Raw genomic sequence first — 19,445 nt, forward strand, 5'->3', positions numbered from 1 at the left:
TTGTTTTTATTGTATTTATTTATTTATTTTCAATTTATTTTGTTATGGTCATATTTGGCATCACTCAATTTCCATGTTTTTTTTTTAATGTATTTAACTTTATCATTGTAGGATTTTTGTATGTATTTTTGTATGATCCTCTCAAACGGATGTGACTGACAAGTCAGTTATTACGAGGTCTCCAGCTCTACATTGTATACATATAGATGCACCGTACTTGACAAACATATTAGAGCGCCTGTCACGCGTTGAGCGCTTTAATGCAGACTCTTTCCATTTTGCCATTTCTGCGGAGAGGCGTTTTGAGTGTCACATAATTTGCGAGGTGAGTCAGCGAGTCGGGCGGATTGATGCTCGCCTCGAGTGTTGGGGACGTGCGGGCTTTTGTTAAGCTCGCCGAATGATCGCACCGCAGGTACATAAAATATAGCGAGCGGCGACGTCATTTCTCACGCCCGCGACCTTGATTTGTGCTGTACAACTTTTGACTTTGATTCCATTTATTTGATAAAGCACATGTCCATGCATGCAAGTTGTATTGTTTTTTTCCGATTCGTTGTCGTTAGCTAGGTAATTTGCCATTTTTTTCAGGCTTTGCTCTTCTGGTTTTGTCAAATACATTTACCCCAAAAAAATGCTAGATTAAAAATGTTAGCTAACAATCTGAAGTTGGGACGTCGAGCTACTGCAACCAATCCAATAGTTCACTCTGGAAAGTGTGTGACAGCAGTTTATCTCTCATTTTTGGCATGATAATATCGAAAATCGGAATCGTTTCGAATATGACATGCAATTTTGCTCACGTTTCATCTCTACAAACGGACCAATCCTGTTCCTTGGCGGACCTCCGGTGGTCCCAAGCTCCACACTTTTGAGAAACCCTGCAGTGGAATAAGGCATTTTATTTTTATCTATGCGTTTAGTGCACCTAAAATTTTACGAGCGGTCGGGACGTACCCCTTGAAACGTTTGTGTGTGGGCGTGCTATCGATTACAAGGCGGGTTAGGACTTTTAGTGCTTTGGAAAAGTTTGGATTTGTTCAGAGTGCTATTGATTGCTTCCAAACTGATGCTCGATTCCTTTGAGACACTTCTCAACTATACTGCGTGTATAATCGTCTTCTCAAACTTCACAGACGCTTTCTCTTTCCTCGAATTGGAATTTCGTAAGTGACTTTTGACTGTTGTTTCGGTTTCACCGTTCTACGTTGGAGACTTTTTTCTTTTTTTTTTTTTTTTTATATAAACAAGAGCATCCAGCTGAGCGCATGCAGGCCACCTCTGCAACAGAGCGGAGAATGGAGAGCGCCGGCGTCATTGTTGCGGAACAATGGCGAGCCGGTTTAGCACAACGGCCAAGCGAGAGCTACTTGAGAGAACAACGGGGGCAATGCAACACCAAGGAAGCGTGCACAAAAGGGATGATGGGAAATGTAAATGGTAAAAAGAGAGCCCTAGCGAGAGCGGCGCAAAATCATATGGACGGGATTAGCAATCAATTAGTAGCTTAATTGACTAAAGAATTCAGTGGATAGTGTCGGATCATTGATTGCTGTTGCTTGTTCATGTCAAACTAAGCATACTGTAAAACAAAAGCAAACAATAACAATAAAGTTGTTCACAGGCACTCACAGTACTTGTGAAGGTCTTCTTTATTTGTGTCTTCACGACTGCATTATACTGCCCCCGGTGGCCAAGTCACAGAAGGCGTTGCTATGAATTAATCATGAATGAATGTGCATATTTTGTCAATTTAATATCATAGGATGCTATCCTTGTAAAAACTGCAGGTGTCAGGCGATTCAATTTTTTAATCGTAATTAATCGCATGACTCACGATTAACCTTATACTAATTAATTTGATATCTGTTCTAAAAGTACAATAAAAGTTTTCATACTCTTGTTAACATAAAAGTGGGAGAATTTTTTTTTAACTAATAGAAATATGGCTGCATCTTTTAGTCATTGATACAGTAATTTCATAAGAATTCATAAAATTGAGTTAAAATCAAAAAGGTGTACTGTAATGTAAAAAATGAGTGTGATATTGATTTGTGTTGAGGTCATTTTTCTGCCACTGGGTGGCATAATTGCATTTGTAAGACGTTGGTGAATCCTCAGTGCATTTTCTTTTCATATTAAGAGCTATCTAATCTTTAACATGAAGTAACTTGTGAAATTCTGCACATTTTTAAAATTGTAAAATACAACTTGACCCCAGTCTCCACAAATATATGCATTATTATTACATTTATTACTGCTAAATGTTGACGTGGATGTGTGGAAATCCCCCAGTACAGGCTTTCCAAGTAAGGGGCGGTCATTAAGTAAAAAAAAAATGAGTGGCGTTAAAGGAACTTTAAACTAACGCACTAATTTTGACACCCCTAATAAAAATATAAAAACCCATTAAAAAAAATCTAATCAAATTTGCTAAATAGTGGGAGGAACCGTATTCCATTCACAAGCGCGTGTGACATTCGTACCTTGACTATTAGCCGCTCACGTGCGCGTGGCAGCACAAACTCGACGGTGTCGAAAAGTTGCAACGGGCTGACAGTCATGTTTGTTTCTTTAAGTCTCAATTAGCGACGTATCTGACCGCCTCGCGCCAGCTGCCTCCATCTGCCGTCGGGAGATTTAAGACTCCGGCAGACTTTCAAGTCGCGCTTTCCTCTTAATTGGCCTCCATCTGCGGGAAAAAGGGCACCGGGGGTGACGGCGCACCTCCGGCAGCAAATCAAATATGCAGAGTTGGGAGGCGTCGGAACAAAAGAGGAGATCTCTGTTCTCCGTACCATCCTGCTGGTTTGAGAGAATAAAATAAACTTGTCTCATTTTGTTATTTGTGGTTGCACTTCATTTCATATATATATATATATATATATATATATATATAAAATAATGTAAAATAAACATGACATCATTTTTATAAATTTGGGGCTTTTGCATTTTTGCAACATGAGCGTCACACTACACAATATTACACATTCCATAAAAATGACCAACATATTGCGCTAAACACATTTTTACACAAACGACGCTCGATTTGGCTGTTTAAATTCTAACGTTAACTTCGACAAAGTCGTGACTGTATTGGAATCATTTTGTGCAACAAGTGGCACAATATTCCAACCACATTCTAAAAAAAAATGGCCAACATGCTGTACTAAAAACTTGATAATGCGGCCCAAAATCATATCTGGGTGAGAAAATGTTACTTTTTGGCAAAACTCAGAGCTGTATTGCAGGTTTTTTATTTTTTTAGCAACAGTACCAGCAACAAATTTTTCCACAAAAATGGCTGACACACTGCTGAAAATGCAGCTCAAAAACACAATCTGGTCAAGTAAACATGACTTTTTGACATAGTTTGCACAACACCAAGGCTTTAATGCATGATTTTTTTTTTTCAACATGAACATCAGTCAGAGCAGAAACATATTCCACAAAAATGGCCGACATTCTGTCCTAGAAACTTGCAAAAAAATAATATTTAGTATTTGACCTTATTTCCAAAAAGTTAAGGGCTGTATTGTTGTTTTTCCAGCAACGCGAGCATCACACTATCATCGAAAACACATTCCACCAAAATGACCGACACAATGCGCGAAACATTTCACATTTTGTCACAAAAAAATCTACTTAGCCATGAAAACTCAACATTTTGACTAACTTTATCGAAAAAAGGGACATTCCGGAAAAATGCACTTAAGACAGTTCAATTTTGCGAATAACTTCAAAGTCAAGGGTGTCAAACATAGGACCCGCGGGCAAGAACCGGCCCGCCAGGGGGTCCAATCTGGTCTGCGAGGACAGAAAACAAACAAGTGCAGGTCGCACTGATGACCACTTAACTAAAATTCTGAAATTTGGGTTGTTACTCAGGATCTGAAAAAAATATTGTACTGATTTTCATTAAGGAATTTCAGATTACTTAAAAGATTAAAATTATTTGCACCAAAAAAAAACCAGGTCATATTTGACCTGTTTTTATTTTTTGCTTATTAGGCCCACTTTCGATCAAATTCTGGTTTAAGCGGCTCCTGTATTAATATGAGTTTGACAAATGGGTACATCAGTGAACATGTATTGTATTCTATGATGACATACTGTGTTCTATATCAGAAATATTTTCCAAGTAAAAATACGTCAATCGCAGTGTTTTTCCCTCCTAATTTCAAGTGATTCAGACGACCCTCTAAATGTTTGTGCGCTCATTTCCTGCGGGGTCATTGATCGGCGCCTCCGGAGAAAGTATCACGGTTACCCTGGACGTCATACATGACAAATTACCTCTTAAGTATGGAGTCAATATGAATTGAGAGCTGTTCAGGATGCCACCAAATGACTCACCGGCTGGCTCTCCTTTTGACGAGGAGGCGGGCGGATATCATCAAGAAAAGCTGTCAGACTTTTCCAAAACGCTGCATGTGATCATTTGCTCTCAAAGTGACAAAAGTATAAAAAAAAAAATCCTGTGAATTCTGATAGATGAGTCAAAAAGAGGCACCCAACAAGGAATTGAATTAAATCAGTGGTCAGAAAAAAAGTGAAAACGCGCCCTCTAGAGGTTGAGAGCAGCACTGCAGTGACATCAGAGCAACGTGATTGGACAAGTCAGGTAAGTGCTGTGATCTTCGTGGAATTCTTCTGGATTCATAGACTGCCAGCACAAATTATACCGAGGGGTTGGGCGGCTCGTGGACTATATCGATTAGGAAGGAATGAATAATTCTGTTGATTTTCACCACTTGCTTGGTTGGAATTCTCAATTCTCTGCATCCATCTGAGGAGGCGCGTTGTGCGGATGACAAGATGTTCCGAATGGGGGGGGGGGGGGGGGGGGGGGGTAGTGCATCGCTGTCATGAAATGTGAGCCTGGCATCCCCTTGTGACATGACAGTGACCTTGTGGAAACTTGCTTGACCAATATTGTCTAGTAAATGATCAAACTATAGGGGCGAAAAAGCGCCCCCTGTTGTTTAATGGTAAGTGTTTATACAAAGTTAGGCAAAAAAAAAAATACATGTAACGAATTACTGGATTTCAAAACACCCCTCATTTGAAATGATTTAAAGTAGCTTTGCATTCCCCCCCCCCCCCCCCCCCCCCCCCCTCGGAGGTGCAGCGGGGGATGCGGCGAGACGCCGGCCGCGGGCACCTCGCCATCAAGCCGAGGAGCGCGGGTGCCATCACCCGGGGAAAGGAATGAATGGATGAATGGAGGGTGGGAGTGAATGATGCCCGTATACACACACGCGCTCGCGCGCACACGCACACCCGTTTATTTCTACACTTCCATTTCCACGCACCTGGTTCTTGTGACGAGTCCCATCTTCGAGTTCTGAAGAGGTGTCCATGTTTCCCCCATCGGCCGGTCAGCGTCCCGCGGAGAATGTGCGCATTACATCCACCAAGGCGAGCACATCCGAGCCGTGCAAGTCCCGCAGCCTTTACTCCATTTGCGTGCAACTTCGCGCTCGGCTTCTGCTGCAAACGATAGTAGATCGTTGCTTCGGATTAATTCCGTAAGATATGTTCTGCAAAAAAATTAAAAATAAATAAAAAAATGCAGACGATCCCCACACACACACAAAAGTCCTTTACTCCATGAAAAAGAAAGAGAGGAGGGGTTAAAAAAAAGGCAATGTTATGTTCCGGTGGTGCAGTTTGTCAGCAAAACCCGGCTGAGGGAAGATCCTTCTCCTCTTTGCAACATCCACGCAGGGTCTGGTTCCGAGCAAAAGAGAGCGAGTGAGCCGCGCGCTCTTCCGCTGCGCTACTGCGCGCCCTCCCGGCTGTCAATCAACGCCCCCCCCCTCCCTCCTCCATGAGAGAGAGACCACTATACATGCACATCATAGCACAGTGAGAATAAGTAAGTAATCGGCTACGTTAACATGCCTGATCATAAAGATGATGATGATGATGATGATGAGCTGCCATCATGTGTTACACATACATTAACACAGATGCCTACGGGAGGGGAGGGGAGGGGAGGGGAGGGGAGGGGAGGGGAGGGGAGGGGAGGGGAGGAAAGAGGGATGGCGTCTGGGACGTCACAACAAACCCCTTTGATGGATAGTGTCAGGGTGGGCGTGAGGGGTTGAGGGATGGTGGGCCCAAATGCGGGAAAGCACAGGAATGAAGTGCAATATGAGGAACTTTAATGAAAGAAAAGTGAGCAGCCAATCATGACTGCCATTCCAAAATTTGGAAAAAAAATTCATAACTATTTGCCTTACTGTTAATCAAATCCACTACATTTGATTGATCTTAGCATCTATAATAAAGTAAATTTGAAGATTTTCAAAGTGGCACTTGTGTCCTTCCATTTTTTCGGTATATGTAGCCCTCAAACAAAACTGATTTAGAGGCAGCAGCCCATTAAATCCATTTAATAAAAGACAGCAAATTGAAACAATCAACGTCGGTAGCACAGCGTCATTGGCAGTCACAAGTCACGAAAACAAAATTGTATTGATGATTGCAGCCATTTTCAATGAAATTTTATTATTTTCACAACACAGCAAGCAAACGGGGCTGAGTCATTGTTTTTAAGAAATCAAAAGCATGCACTGTGCAAAAGCCTCTTAATCAAGCCCAAAACACATAAAAGTGGCAGCTATGGACAATTCTCACAAGGCAAGGAAAAGCAGCTTTATTTATAAATAATGAGCTTCGCATTCAAAATACAACATTCAAAAGTTGCTAAGTCATTTAAAAGCATTTAAAAAGGGGGGGGGGGACAATAATTTAAGACATTTAAAAGCACAGTCAAGAAATACAAATGTTTAATGTACGACAAAATAACTTTCTGGCGGGGAAAAAAAATCTACAAATGCTTTAAAATACATTTATTTCATTCACTGCCATTGACGGCTATTGACGTCAAAAATTAATTTGAATTATTTCAATTAGTTTAAAAAAAATCCACTTTTGTTAACAAGAGTATGAAAACCTAGAATTTGTTTTATTGTACATATAAAACAGATATCAAATGTATGGTTAATCGTGAGTTAACTATTGAAATCATGAGATTAATTACAATTAAAAATTAGGAGTGTCGGGCAATTAAAATCGTAATTAATTGCATGACTTCATGAGTTAACTCACGATTAATCACAAATTTTATATCTCTTCTAAATGTACAATTAAAAAAATTCTAGGTTTTCATACTGTTGTGAACAAAAGTGGAAAAACTGTTAAACTAATAGAAATAGCTCAAATGAATTTTTGACGTTTATAGCCGTCAATGGCAGTGAATGAGTTATTAAGGCATGGGTTAAAAAAAAATGGATTTCAAAGCATTTACGCATCACTTCTGGCAGCTCATCCATTTGCATGCAGCATAACAGCTAAATGCTGATTCACTATGTTTGCTTTTGCACTCTAAAAACAGTTGGGTCAAAAGTAACCCAATTATGGATCAAAAATCGACCGGTCCACTTTATGGGTCAATTTGACCCAACTTTCTGGGTTGTTTCATACAAAATCACTCTTCTTTTTTTTTAACCCAAGTAAAGGAACTGAACAATATTTACTAGTTGTTTTTCACCATTTCTTGACTCAAAGTTGGGACAAATCGACCCAAGACGACCTAAAATCTTCCTGATGCAGCACAAAAGAAGACTCGGAGCTGATTGGCAATCGCGCCCAGGTGTGCCGTTCCTCACTCACTCCACCCAACTCACTGCGCCCCCTACTGGAAACGAGAAACAGAAGTACGTGCCGACCAACAGCAAGAAACAAAACAACGCCGACAGAACCTAAATTGCAACATAGCGCCATCTTTGATATATTCTGCCGTCCACTCAAACAGCGCACAATATATTCTTGGGTAGCTTGTTTGTATTGATTGTCCTTTTTTTTTTTTCTTTCGCTTGGCATTTTGCATTATTGTGCTATTTTGACCTGTGGTTATTGATTGCACTTTGAAGAGAGAAAAAAAAACCATTCATGGGTTTAAGGCTCGTTTACGGACTGGCGTCACTCGTAAAAAATAATATGAGAAAAATGCGTATCGACTGAGGGGAAAGTGGCAGTTAACGCCCCGTTTCTGTGTACACCCGTGAGGAGGGGTCATAGGAAAGCAGAAACCTTGCACAAAAGGCAAGCAAACCGCATAGATGGTCAATTTAGCAACGTGCACTGTGTGTGTGTGGGGGGGGGGGGTATTTCAATAACAACAGTAATAGGAATAACTTGACAGGCGGGAAACAGCCGGCGGGAAGGTCGAGACACTTCCTCCGCAGTTTATCTTGGGGTGGTTGTCCTCCTGTTTTTGGAAATGCGACCTCCTCTTCCTCACACCTTTGGCTTGTTTTTTTCACGCATGGTGGGCTGGCTCGCCTTTCCTCAAAATGCCACAGGGGTTGGTAATTTACACAAAAAAAAAAGTAGAAAAAAACCAAGACAAGATTCGTTCCCCCTTTTTTTTTTTTACACAGGCGCAATATAAACAAAAGTGTGCAATTAAGGGACTTTTTCTTCCCCCTTGAGACTTTACAGAAAAAAATGTCTAGTCAAATATTGTGATACTACTATAAATAGAATAAAGTGGTCAAAGCAGGGTTAATCCTCTGAAACGGGCTAAAACGAGATCCAGTGAGATGATGGCATCACAAATGACCCAAACTCAAACATGTTTCAGACAGATATGACAAAACTCACATTTTACTTCAAAGAAGTTAAGAGTTAATCCTTCAATGCTGATTGAAATTGCGGTCTAGAGAGATAACGACGCCCCAGAACTGAATTTTTGGTAAATCTTTGAACTTAAAGGAAAAGAAAAACATAATTCAGAGTTAACTATAACAAGATCTCAAAGCAGTGGTGTCCAATAGTAGTGTGCGATACTGCAAATTTTGGTATTGATTTGATACCAAACAAATACAGGGACAATATCGCTACCAATACTGACATAGATACTTTTTGAAAATGATGGTATATATATATATATTTATTTATTTTTGTTTGTTTTTGTGTTGTTTCCTTTTTAAATAAAGGACAAAATTAGGACAATTGATGAACAGAAAATACTTTATTAATGTTTTTCTCTCCAGAAATATTACAACCATAAAAAAATGTTTCTTTAGTTTCTTAAACAAGTTTGACTTCTTTCTGTCCCCTTTCATTTCTTTTACTTTACTTTGAATTTGAATATTGCTTCATATTGCGTTTTTTTCTTTTACAAATGAATGAAATAAATGATTGATTAATTGATTGAAAAAACAGAGTACAAATTGATCATAGAAAAAAAAATACTTCAGAAACTACAAATACAAAAAAAAACATACATATATATATATATATATTATATATATATGTTATCGTGATAATTATCATGTCGAGAGGTTCATATCATATTTATCTTATCGTGATGTTTGGATACCATTACATCCCAAATTGTAATACAGCACTAACGTCATTGAAGTCGATTCCATCAAGTATTATTTTTGTGTAAAATCCTTCCAAATAAAAGCAAATTTAACATTCTGCGATGACTTTGATGAGCAGGCCGTCCCTGAATGACTCCGGAGTGTTTGCCGATCAGCTCATCTTCCGAGCGGTGTGCAATTATCCGCCGGGCCTCCCCAGGGTGACTCCCGCTGGGGGGGGGTGAAGGGGGACGGGCGGGGGCAACCACTTCCTGCTTCGGTTACGACTTAAACAAGATTACGCTTAATGGGATCCCAGTGGAAGGAATATAAGTTGGCCTTTAATGCTCCATTTTATGTGTGATCCGCACCTCTCCAGCGGATTGGGAATTAGGCAGGTAGCTAATCCGAATACAGCACTTCTTATTATTATTAAATCATTACCGGAACTTTGAACCTTTATGTGTGAATTGTTGTGCTTCTTAGCTAGCTAGCGCCTTGGGATTTACGCTGCAGGTCTAAGGGGCCAATTCCGATTTCGTTTCCGTCTGCCGCAATGGTCGCATGACGGTGACGAGTAATAGTAATGTGTTTCGGTGATAAGTGAAAGCACGGTGCCCTAGTGGTTAGCACATCTGCCTCGCAGTTGAGAGGTTCAAGGTTCGAATCCAGCTTCCTACCACATCTCAAAAACGGGGTCATTGAAGACAAAATTGTCCATATGTGTGAATCGTAGTGGTGACAACTACAGAAATTGCGTGGGAATGCTGAATGCCAATAGCTTAGTGGACAATGCACTTTACCAACTTTGCCACCGAGCGGTATCAGACAGGTGGTAATGATACTAAGTTATATGTATGGAAGTGGGCATGGAAAGTGATACTTAGAAACGTTCAAAGTCTGTCCCATTGAAAATCAATCAATATTTAACGTTAAATTGTGCAAATATTGAAGTAATGTGGAATCAGACGATATATACCCCCGGAGGTGGTAATTTTTGAAGCAAGTTGAAATTTGAACAGTGTAAATCGGAAGTATTATGTGGGAGTTGTTACACGGCAAAAAAAAAAAAGTGTGGAGAATAAAAATAACAATAACGAAGCATTCCCACAACTACAATAAAAAAGGTCTAAAAGGGAAGTCAAGCTAGCCATCATGCCACGACGTGGGTCAACTTCAAAGTAAAATTGTATATAAGGCTATTTGCATTTCCGTCAATGTATTACTGAATTTGGTAAATATTATTTTGAAGTTAGGCTTAGCGTGTTACGTTGAGTAGATTTCAGCTTCCTTGACATGTCAGAATAGTATTGACTTTTTTAAAGTTTTTTTCCCCCCACCAACCAATCCGTACACGATCCGAACCGTGGGGGCTGATCCAAACCGACCACGGATCAATGGTGATCCGTTGCACCACGAGTGAAACGTCATTTGTCGATATTTTGTGAATTGCAGTTGGCCGGCAATCTGTCCAAGGTGTACCCCGCTTCAAAAATCGGAATTGTATCACTTGAACCATTCCTTGTACTTCTCGGCAGGCCACATTCGCCAGTGCTTACATCCCTTGCATACACGATCACAGTAAAGCTCATTTTAAAACACACAACGGCAGCCCCGGGCTATTTACAATCGGGGAAAAAAAGTGGGAAAAGGTGTCGGTTTTAACAGCCAGGCGTGTAAATATTCTAAAATGAGGAGCGTGTGCTAAGTCAACCCAGGGGAGAAAAGGCTGTTTTATCACCGTCGCGTTCCAAAACAACGATTTCATCACTCTTCTCCCACTCGGAATCGGCTGCACCCGTTGACTGTGCGGCCTGTAATACAGGTGCCGAGCTTTGCCGGCCAAAGAAATTCCAAAGGACAGAATGAAAATGGACCACCTTGCCCGCCGCACTCCCAGCAGCCGAGGAGAATGAAAATGACCCGTCGTAAATCGTAAAAATCGAAGTTTTTTTCATTGGCTGAAACATTACGGTGGTTACCAGGAGAAGTGGGGGGGGGGGGGGGGGCACCTTGACGGCGGAGCGACCGGCGGGATGAAAGTGACTCCGGTTCTTTCATCTTGGGGTCAGGGGGAAAAAAAGAAAAGCCAATTTGATACTGCCGAAGAATGAGTGGAAGGGGTGCGGGGGGAAGGCCTTGTCCAAAGTCAAGGCAAGTTAGCAAACGTTTGCTAATATACATTTTTTTGTAAAAAGAAACAGTCAAATCAAATGTTACCTTTGTGTTTTACAAAAGTTTTATGTATGAATTTGGTTAAAATATGCAAAATGCATGCCAGGCCAGTAGGTGGTGAAATGTGCATTCTGTGATGCGAATAAAGTTTTAGATCCTGGTAATGATCCTGATATATTTTTCTTTAATACTACATAAAATTAATAGCATTTTTTTTTTACAGTATTTAGAAGAAAAAAATAACATTTAAAAAAACATGCCGTGTCCAAACTCAACAAAAATTAACCGAAATGTTTCTAGCGTGTGTTTTAATATTGAAAAATAGCCTTCTATAATATGTACTCCAGAAAAAATGTACATGTTTTACCACATTTTTTGCATTGATTCATTTGACATTGCGCTGCTCCCTCTGGTTGGCTGCTTGGGGGCCAGTACAATACATTAGCAGTAATAGTAGTCATTCTTCTCAGAGGATAAATAATACATGTCTATGAATATTGTTATATTATTTGTCATGTATTGCTCCACATTTTGAGTGTTACCTCAAAAATATTTTATGGCTGAGTCCTTTATTTAGCATTATTTTCACTGCCCACCCATCGCTTTGTTTACTATGCACTTTCATCCAGGTGGAAATCCTTTTTTTATTTTCACTGCAGGAGATCTCCCAGCTGGATCCATTATGGCATTTGCACATGCTCTGCTTGACCCAACAACAACAATAACAAACAGATGAGCCCTCGTCAAGACTGACAGGTAGTGTTTATGCAAGATGACTTTCATTACATTTATTTTCCATTATTTTAGAAAGTAATTGGAAATGGGTCAAACCATGGGATGGTTAGCTTACACGACAACATCATTTTGGTTCTCGTTTCTGCAGAAAGAATGTCATAAAGAGACAAAAACAGAACACTCAAAATAAGTGCATTGTCTTCATGGTAACACGTCATACTTAATTGATGTGATCTGTAATATTCCAGAAACTTGGCTTAATATTCGTTAATAAATAAATAAATAAATGTTCATCCAATTACTCTTTCACACCTTCCATCGAATTGATTTTCAAAATAACACTCAATATATGCTTGTTCATGTTCGTATAAAATCATAATAAATAGACGTGTTCTAATAGAGTATAACACTAACATTTTGATATTTAAAAAAAAAAAAAAAAGAAAGCCTCCCATCTAATAGAGTTCTGAAGTAGCATCCAAAATACTAAACATTTGTCAGCCAAGCTCGGAGAGTCTGAAATTCCACAAGGACCAGGCTAAACATAGCGACAGTGGCGGCGAACAGACCCCTGGGGGATACCGGCTAGTATTATAACTTCAAAAAGTGAGGAAAACGGCCAAAATTCCGACACATGAAGTCATTTGACAAACAAGCGAAAGATTGCTGACAAAGTGTCTCAGAGGAGCAGCGTTGAATTGAAAGCACAAATGAAGTGAAGCAAAAAGCTGTCATGACATGCTACCTTTAGAAAAGGGTTAGCTAGCGTGTGCTATTGCAATTCATAAATTGATTACGTTTGATGTTTTATTGTGGGGCTTGCTATATTTAACAACGCTACTAGGGCTCATTTAATCAGTGAGTGCTTTGTGTTTTTCTCATTCTACACATTTCCACTAAATGCCGCTATGCTAGCCTAACTGACCTGTGCGTGTTTTTTTTTGTTTGTTTTTTAGCAAAGTTACAATTATTTAATGTTGTATTTCAGATTACATTTGACATTTTGGTAAAGATACGCTACTTAGTCTAATTTTAAGTATTGAGTTTTTATATATTTTAATAATATGGCAGTCTGATGATTGGTAGATGATTAGAATGTGAACCGTGTCGTACAAATACGCTGCTGAATGCGGACCCTCCCACACTCCTACAATCTAACCCGAGACCAGTGAGAGCGGCGGGAAAAGCCAACGCAATGGTCCCATATCGGGATAAACCGACCAAATTGTAAAATCCATACCTTTGCCATCTCAAGCATTAAAAATTGGATCAAGATTCGTCAGTAATCCTTAAGAATTTTTTTTTTAGCAGAACTCAACAAGGCCAAGAGTTTCTTCCCCCCCGTTGGCTGCGGTGCTGAGAAAAACTGGCACAGGCAACGCCACTTCGCGCCACCCGTGCCAGGCGATAATCTTCCTCTTGGCACGGCCGGAAATCAAGCGCAGAAAAATATTCTTATCAGGGAGCGACAGCAAACATCCTCCCCCGTATCCCGACGGACGCCCCGCTTAATTGATTTCGCACCGTCCCAACGGCGGTTAGCGCTTGTTTATTTACCGGCTAGCTCGTCAACGTTTTTTGTTTTTTTTCCGCCTTGCCGACCACTGATGTTGTTGTTGTGTTTGTTCCGCTTGGATGATAATGATGATGCAAGCTTTTATTATAATTTGGGTCGTTTCCTATCGCTGTCACCTGATGAGCATTGTATACGGCCGTGCATCTGACTTTTTATTCCCAATTAGGTTCCCTTATTTCCCAAAGGTCTGTTGTCTATTCATGTGGAGGAAATGAGATGATGCACTCGACAGAAATATAAAAGCCACGAAATGTCATTGTTTCACAATTTCCTCTTTACATAATAAAATTTAAAAACAAAAGGGCTGTTTTAACTAACCAAAAGTAAGGCGGAATTTATACAACAATACAAAACAACATTTAGTATTGAGAAGGTAGTGAGTAAATATCGATTTTAAGAATTTTGTTGGATACATCAAATGTATGAATCGGAATTAGGGTTTTTGTGATTTTTTTTTTTTTTTACGAATAGTTTAAACAAAAGTTTTTGCCCATATTATGTGCACGGAAAACTTTATTTAAAAAAATTGCTTTTGTACATTTCTACGTGTTGTTAGCAAATATTTCCACATGAATCACTTGAGTAAAAATGTTTCTCATCTTGAAATGTTTAGATGAATTTTCCTTTGGAAATATCATTTGCTGTAAAACTTCAGTTTACAAAAATGTTTCCCGTTTTTTTGACAATATTTTTATTTGTACATGAAACTTTATTCAAAACATTTTCTTTTTTTCCACTTTATTTCCGTAAATCGTTTGTTTTTTGTTCTCATGACAACGTTGTCATTTGTATGTACTTGCGTAAACTGATTTCATTTGTACATGAAACTTCAGTTTTAAAAAAAGTTTATTGCACCCTGACAATTTTGAAAATTGCTATTTTGCTTTAAACATAAGTAAAATGATTATGGTTTTTGACATTGTTTGTGACGGGGTGTGGTGACTATTTTAAAAAAAGTAAAAAATAAATAAAAAAGAACAATTTTAAAATGCGTGCTGCTTTAAAGACCCCCCTCATTATTTGAATGAGTACTTTTCCTTTTACCAAAGTCATTTTTTATGTGTATTGTAAGTTATTGTACTTTTACTCAAGTACAAAATGTCATTACTTTTCTCATCTCTGCCAAACAGGATGACATGGTAATTGGTCTCGTGTATGGCCACGGCATTTTCACCTATCGATGGCGTTTGCAAATTCAGTGTTGTGTAAAGTGATTGTCCAGGGTGGAGTAAAGCAGGAATGATTTCCTACTCTGGATACTCACTACTTACAGACGTGAGGGAACTACAAACATTAGCTAATTATTACAAAATGCCAACATGATGCTACCAACGTGAGGCTTAGTTTCACCAGGTAAGCTAACAACGCTAGGCACATAGCTCATTAACCAAAGTGCTAAAGTCATGTGTCAATTGTATTGTTTTGTTTCTCTGCGGTGCTGTTTAACTTTGCTAGCTAAACTAACGGGGCTAGGTGCTAATGTTATGCTACCTGCTCATGGTCTAGTCTATCCCTGGCATGAGAATGCTAAAATACAATCATCTGTTTTTTAATCTTCCTATGTAGATAACAGATTAGAATATAGTTTCATTGTAATTGTTATTCATTGTTCGTGTTGAATGAAAGGCTAGTTTAAGGGAGAATAAAACAGGGTGCAGCTGGCCGCGAAGTACTCTCCGTCATAATTCTATTACAGTTGGTGTATGGCTGCGAAGAGGAGCCATTAGAGGCCGGAGAGACATGGATGGAGTTCAGAGATGATGAACAAGGGGACCTACGGTGCGATGTGATTGCACCGCAACCTTTCACCCCGGTATTCCGCAGCCGGGAGAAAAATGGGACAGCACCTGTCACCGGTGTCATCAGCTCGATGTTCTCAGTCGTCTTCTTTTAAGGACACATGAGAGACACAAGAAGGGACCGAGACAAGGGACACGCATTAGTTTGCCTTTAGGGAAGTGGGCCGTTGTGTGTATCTTAAATGGCTGTGGTTAAAATGCATGCATTGAATGATGTGGAATGCTATTGAATGATATTTAATTATATATTATTAGGTGAAATGATATTTGAATTTTGAATGAGAGTGAATTTTTGATTGTCAAATTCGAAATGAATGGGGATGTGTGATGAATTGGGGGAAAATGGTGGAAGTTGGGAATGAGTCAAATGATGGCCCGCGAATCGTGAATTTTTGGAACATGTTGAAGTTGTAATGGTTTGAATCGCTCAAGAATTGTATTAGTAATTGAAAGACAAAATATGGTGGAATAAAAAGATATAATAATTAAAGGTAGAATAACATATCAGCATTCACACAATTAACTTAGTTATTCCCAAATCAGTAAAACATTCCCAAAACATTTAAATATGACTTGGGCAACTGTGTGTTTAGGCTAACAATATGCCTGTGACTATTGTTGTACAATATTTGTATACGTTAAAGTAGAGGTTGTTTGAATGTTTATTCCATCAAGGCATTTTGCAATAATGTTAGCGTGAAGCTAGCATACTTTTATTAGACAAAATGTGATGATTTGGTTGAACATTTTGGTTTAATTGTCTTTTGTCTTGTCTGGTAGCGACAAACAGCTCGAAATGAGCGCACTTGTGACAGTGTTGCGATTATAGTTTGCGGTATATATTCATAATATAGGTAACTATTTATTGGGTGGTCAGGAATGTTTGGAAATCGTTCTAGACCACCAGCTCTTGATTCAAGAGGTAGACTTTCTACATCAGGCACAGTCAAGGTATAATTATAATTGTTTTACCTTCCCTTGTACTTTCCCGGCTGCGCTGCGTCCTCTCATTAGCCACCCTCCTTGCACCTTCGTCTGTGTTCAAACCCAGTGCGCTTCCTTGGGCCTCGTTACCGACTCGAGTTTATAACATCTGTACCCTTTTGTTCTATTTCGGTTCTCTTTCACGAGCGCAACTAATTCTTTTCCGGTAGTCCCGAGTTGTGGGGTTTATTTGTTTTCGTTTAATAAACCTCGTCATCTCGTCACGTCTTCCTCTTGTTTTGCGTCAAAGCAAACATGTTGGATGGAATTGGCTTGTTGAAAGCTTCTGTCGTGTAGCTTTGTGCACAAGCAGGCGAGTGTGAAGGCGCTGAAAGCAACAACAGCAGCGAGCCGGAGTTTCCTTCAAGGGAAGTAGTATACAGTAAACCTGGTCATCTTGCTTTTACGTCGAATAAAATCAGCAGTGTTATTGTAGCTTGTGTACTAGCGGAGGATTGTAAAGGTAATGCAGCACACTCCAACAACAAGAGTCTCTCGGAGATCTCCGCAGGTGGAATGAGTAGTCCTCGCCTTAAAAGAGACGTTGAAGTTGGTCAATGGCTGTTTACATGAGTATACACGCGGACGGCAGCTCCGTGCGTGGGTCTCCGTCAGCCGGCGGATCCGCAAGGCTCCGGCTCGAGCATCAATAAGTCATGACTCTCAGCGAGTGCGTTTGCCGCCTTACGTGTCGAAAACCACGGGACCAACTCGAATAGCACTCGGTAGACCGCGGACCTTGGCCGAGGTCAAACTCTTCACAAGAGTTACAGTTCATTCCGGCGCATTGCGGTGGTGTGTGATGGCGCGCTCCAATGAGAACAAAACAAAATTCTTGCTTGGAAAAAAAAAAAACAGGAATCAAATATCTGATGGCCGCACCATGAGATGGATTTTGCTGCTTAACTTATATTCCATAAATACAATATTAATCAGAATACCGTGTTGAGACGAGAGTGGCTGCATAGGACATTTTATTGTAAGGATTTTTGTTTTGTTTTGGTTGACTTCGCCTTTAAAGGCAGCTTCAGGAAACAGGTGAGCTGTGATTGGTCGTTGCCTGAGCAGTCCACAGCAAGAGGCAAAATGGTCGCCCCTTGAGATGGATAAAAACGGCTGGATTTTGCTTTATAACTCATATTCCACAAATGTAATATTAATCAGAATGTCACGTTTAGACTAGTGAGGTCACATATAACATATTATTGTCAAGAAATGCTTAAGGTTGACTTCCACTTTAAGTAGTCACATACACTATTTATGTGACCGTGTCATACAGTTGTATCACATAATGATATCGGGTAGTATTACATCATTACCCCATATGCTACCAAATCATATCAAATATTCACACCTTGGCGGTCAGATTTCACAACATAACAAAAAAAACGTCACCGTTCTCAGTTCCATAAAAATTGGAACGGTTTTATTCCAAAGTATAAGATTAATCGAGAATTGGGCAATGACTATCAGCCAAATAATAGTTGAGTTTCGATCCACCCATTTTTATTCGAATTTTCAAGAAAAGCTAAAATAAAACTGAAAGGAAATGCTAGAAATTCAAATAAGGGCCCACAATTCTCCCAAAAGTTTTTACGCTTAGAGGGGGTGGATTTTGAAGTGTATTGAAAAAAGGAAAATGCAAATTTTGACTTTGGAAACATGTTTTGCAAATAACCGCTGGCAAGACCGGATACACGTCATACGTTCTGACCGGATATTACGTCACACGTACGCTTGTAGTCCAAAAGCAATGGCGGACGATAAAGTAAGGTATGTTTGGGAGACGACGAATCTGAAATCTTTTGGGAATTAATTAAAGAAGCGAATAATAATGCTATTTTAGATGGGAAACAGCAAAAAAACGCTACGGTTTGTCAGGAATGACAAAAGAAAAAAAAAACAGTTTGTCTTCTTCTTTTAAATTACTGGTGGATCACATCTCTATGGTGTATACCGCCACCTACAGCGGTGGAGTCCCCTCTCAATATTCGCAAAAGAAGAACCGATAAAAACGGGCATAAGTCGCAGGTCGGTTTTGCGCATTTTCAGTAAATTCGCTTAAAATTTTTTAAACAATTGGATTGAAACCTGAGTAATGTGATATCACAACTAGGGATGGGCAAGAACTGGTGGCCAGAGTTGGCAAATCCAGGTCCAGAAAGTAAAAACTCTGCCACAGTTCGGCTTAAGCCCCTGATGCTAGCTATCTAGCTAGCTCCCTAGCAGGTAAACGAGCACCAAGGGAGTTAGCTAGGGAGCTAGCTAGCTAGCACCTGAAAGTAAAAACCCTGATGCTAGCTACTAGCTAGCTCCCTAGCAGGTAAACGAGCACCAAGGGAGTTAGGTAGGGAGCTAGGTAGGTAGCAAAAAAAAGTGGTATGTAACATTTCTATTACACAACATTATCACAGTGCCAGTTTTGCCATTCCTGCTCCTGAGTATTTAACTTAACATAATGCGATGCAGAGAGAGGAAAAGAACAACTTGGTCAGGAGCTGCTACGCCGTGATCAATAAGGCAAGCCGTGAAGCGTCCCCGTGTCTGAATTAATCATGTGGTTTCTGGGCGGGAGAAAGAAAAAAAGAAAGAAAAAGAAATCATGGTCACACATAAGTAAAAATCCGTCGACAATGAATCACCTGGCCTCATTAAAAAGCATACATAATGCATGTTAAATGGAAGCCGTACTATATGACCCGTGTGTGTGTACGTGTGTGTGTGTGTGTGTGTGTGTGTGCGCTTTGCTTTGACCTCCAAGAAAGACTGGACGCCGCCATGCCCTGCAGCCTC

At 39.9% G+C, this 19,445-nt stretch overlaps 1 protein-coding gene across 5 annotated transcripts in view; it reads right to left on the reverse strand.

The window, feature by feature from the left end:
• Positions 1-19,445, reverse strand: part of fibcd1b (fibrinogen C domain containing 1b) — a 151,363-nt gene that overhangs the window by 84,281 nt on the left and 47,637 nt on the right. For 2 of the 5 annotated variants that reach the window (XM_086096261.1, XM_086096262.1), the window contains one exon: positions 5,316-5,493. In XM_086096261.1, the coding sequence (XP_085952387.1) occupies positions 5,316-5,363 (48 nt within the window). In that variant the 5' untranslated portion in view covers positions 5,364-5,493. Of the gene's footprint in view, positions 1-5,315; positions 5,795-19,445 lie in introns of those variants that run through there. The other 3 variants (XM_086096259.1, XM_086096260.1, XM_086096263.1) reach the window with 2 other exon arrangements.

Source organism: Leptonotus elevatus, chromosome 15, assembly GCF_054856555.1.
Source record: "Leptonotus elevatus isolate MCC_2025b chromosome 15, RoL_Lele_1.0, whole genome shotgun sequence".
In the NCBI taxonomy this organism is placed as follows: domain Eukaryota; kingdom Metazoa; phylum Chordata; class Actinopteri; order Syngnathiformes; family Syngnathidae; genus Leptonotus; species Leptonotus elevatus.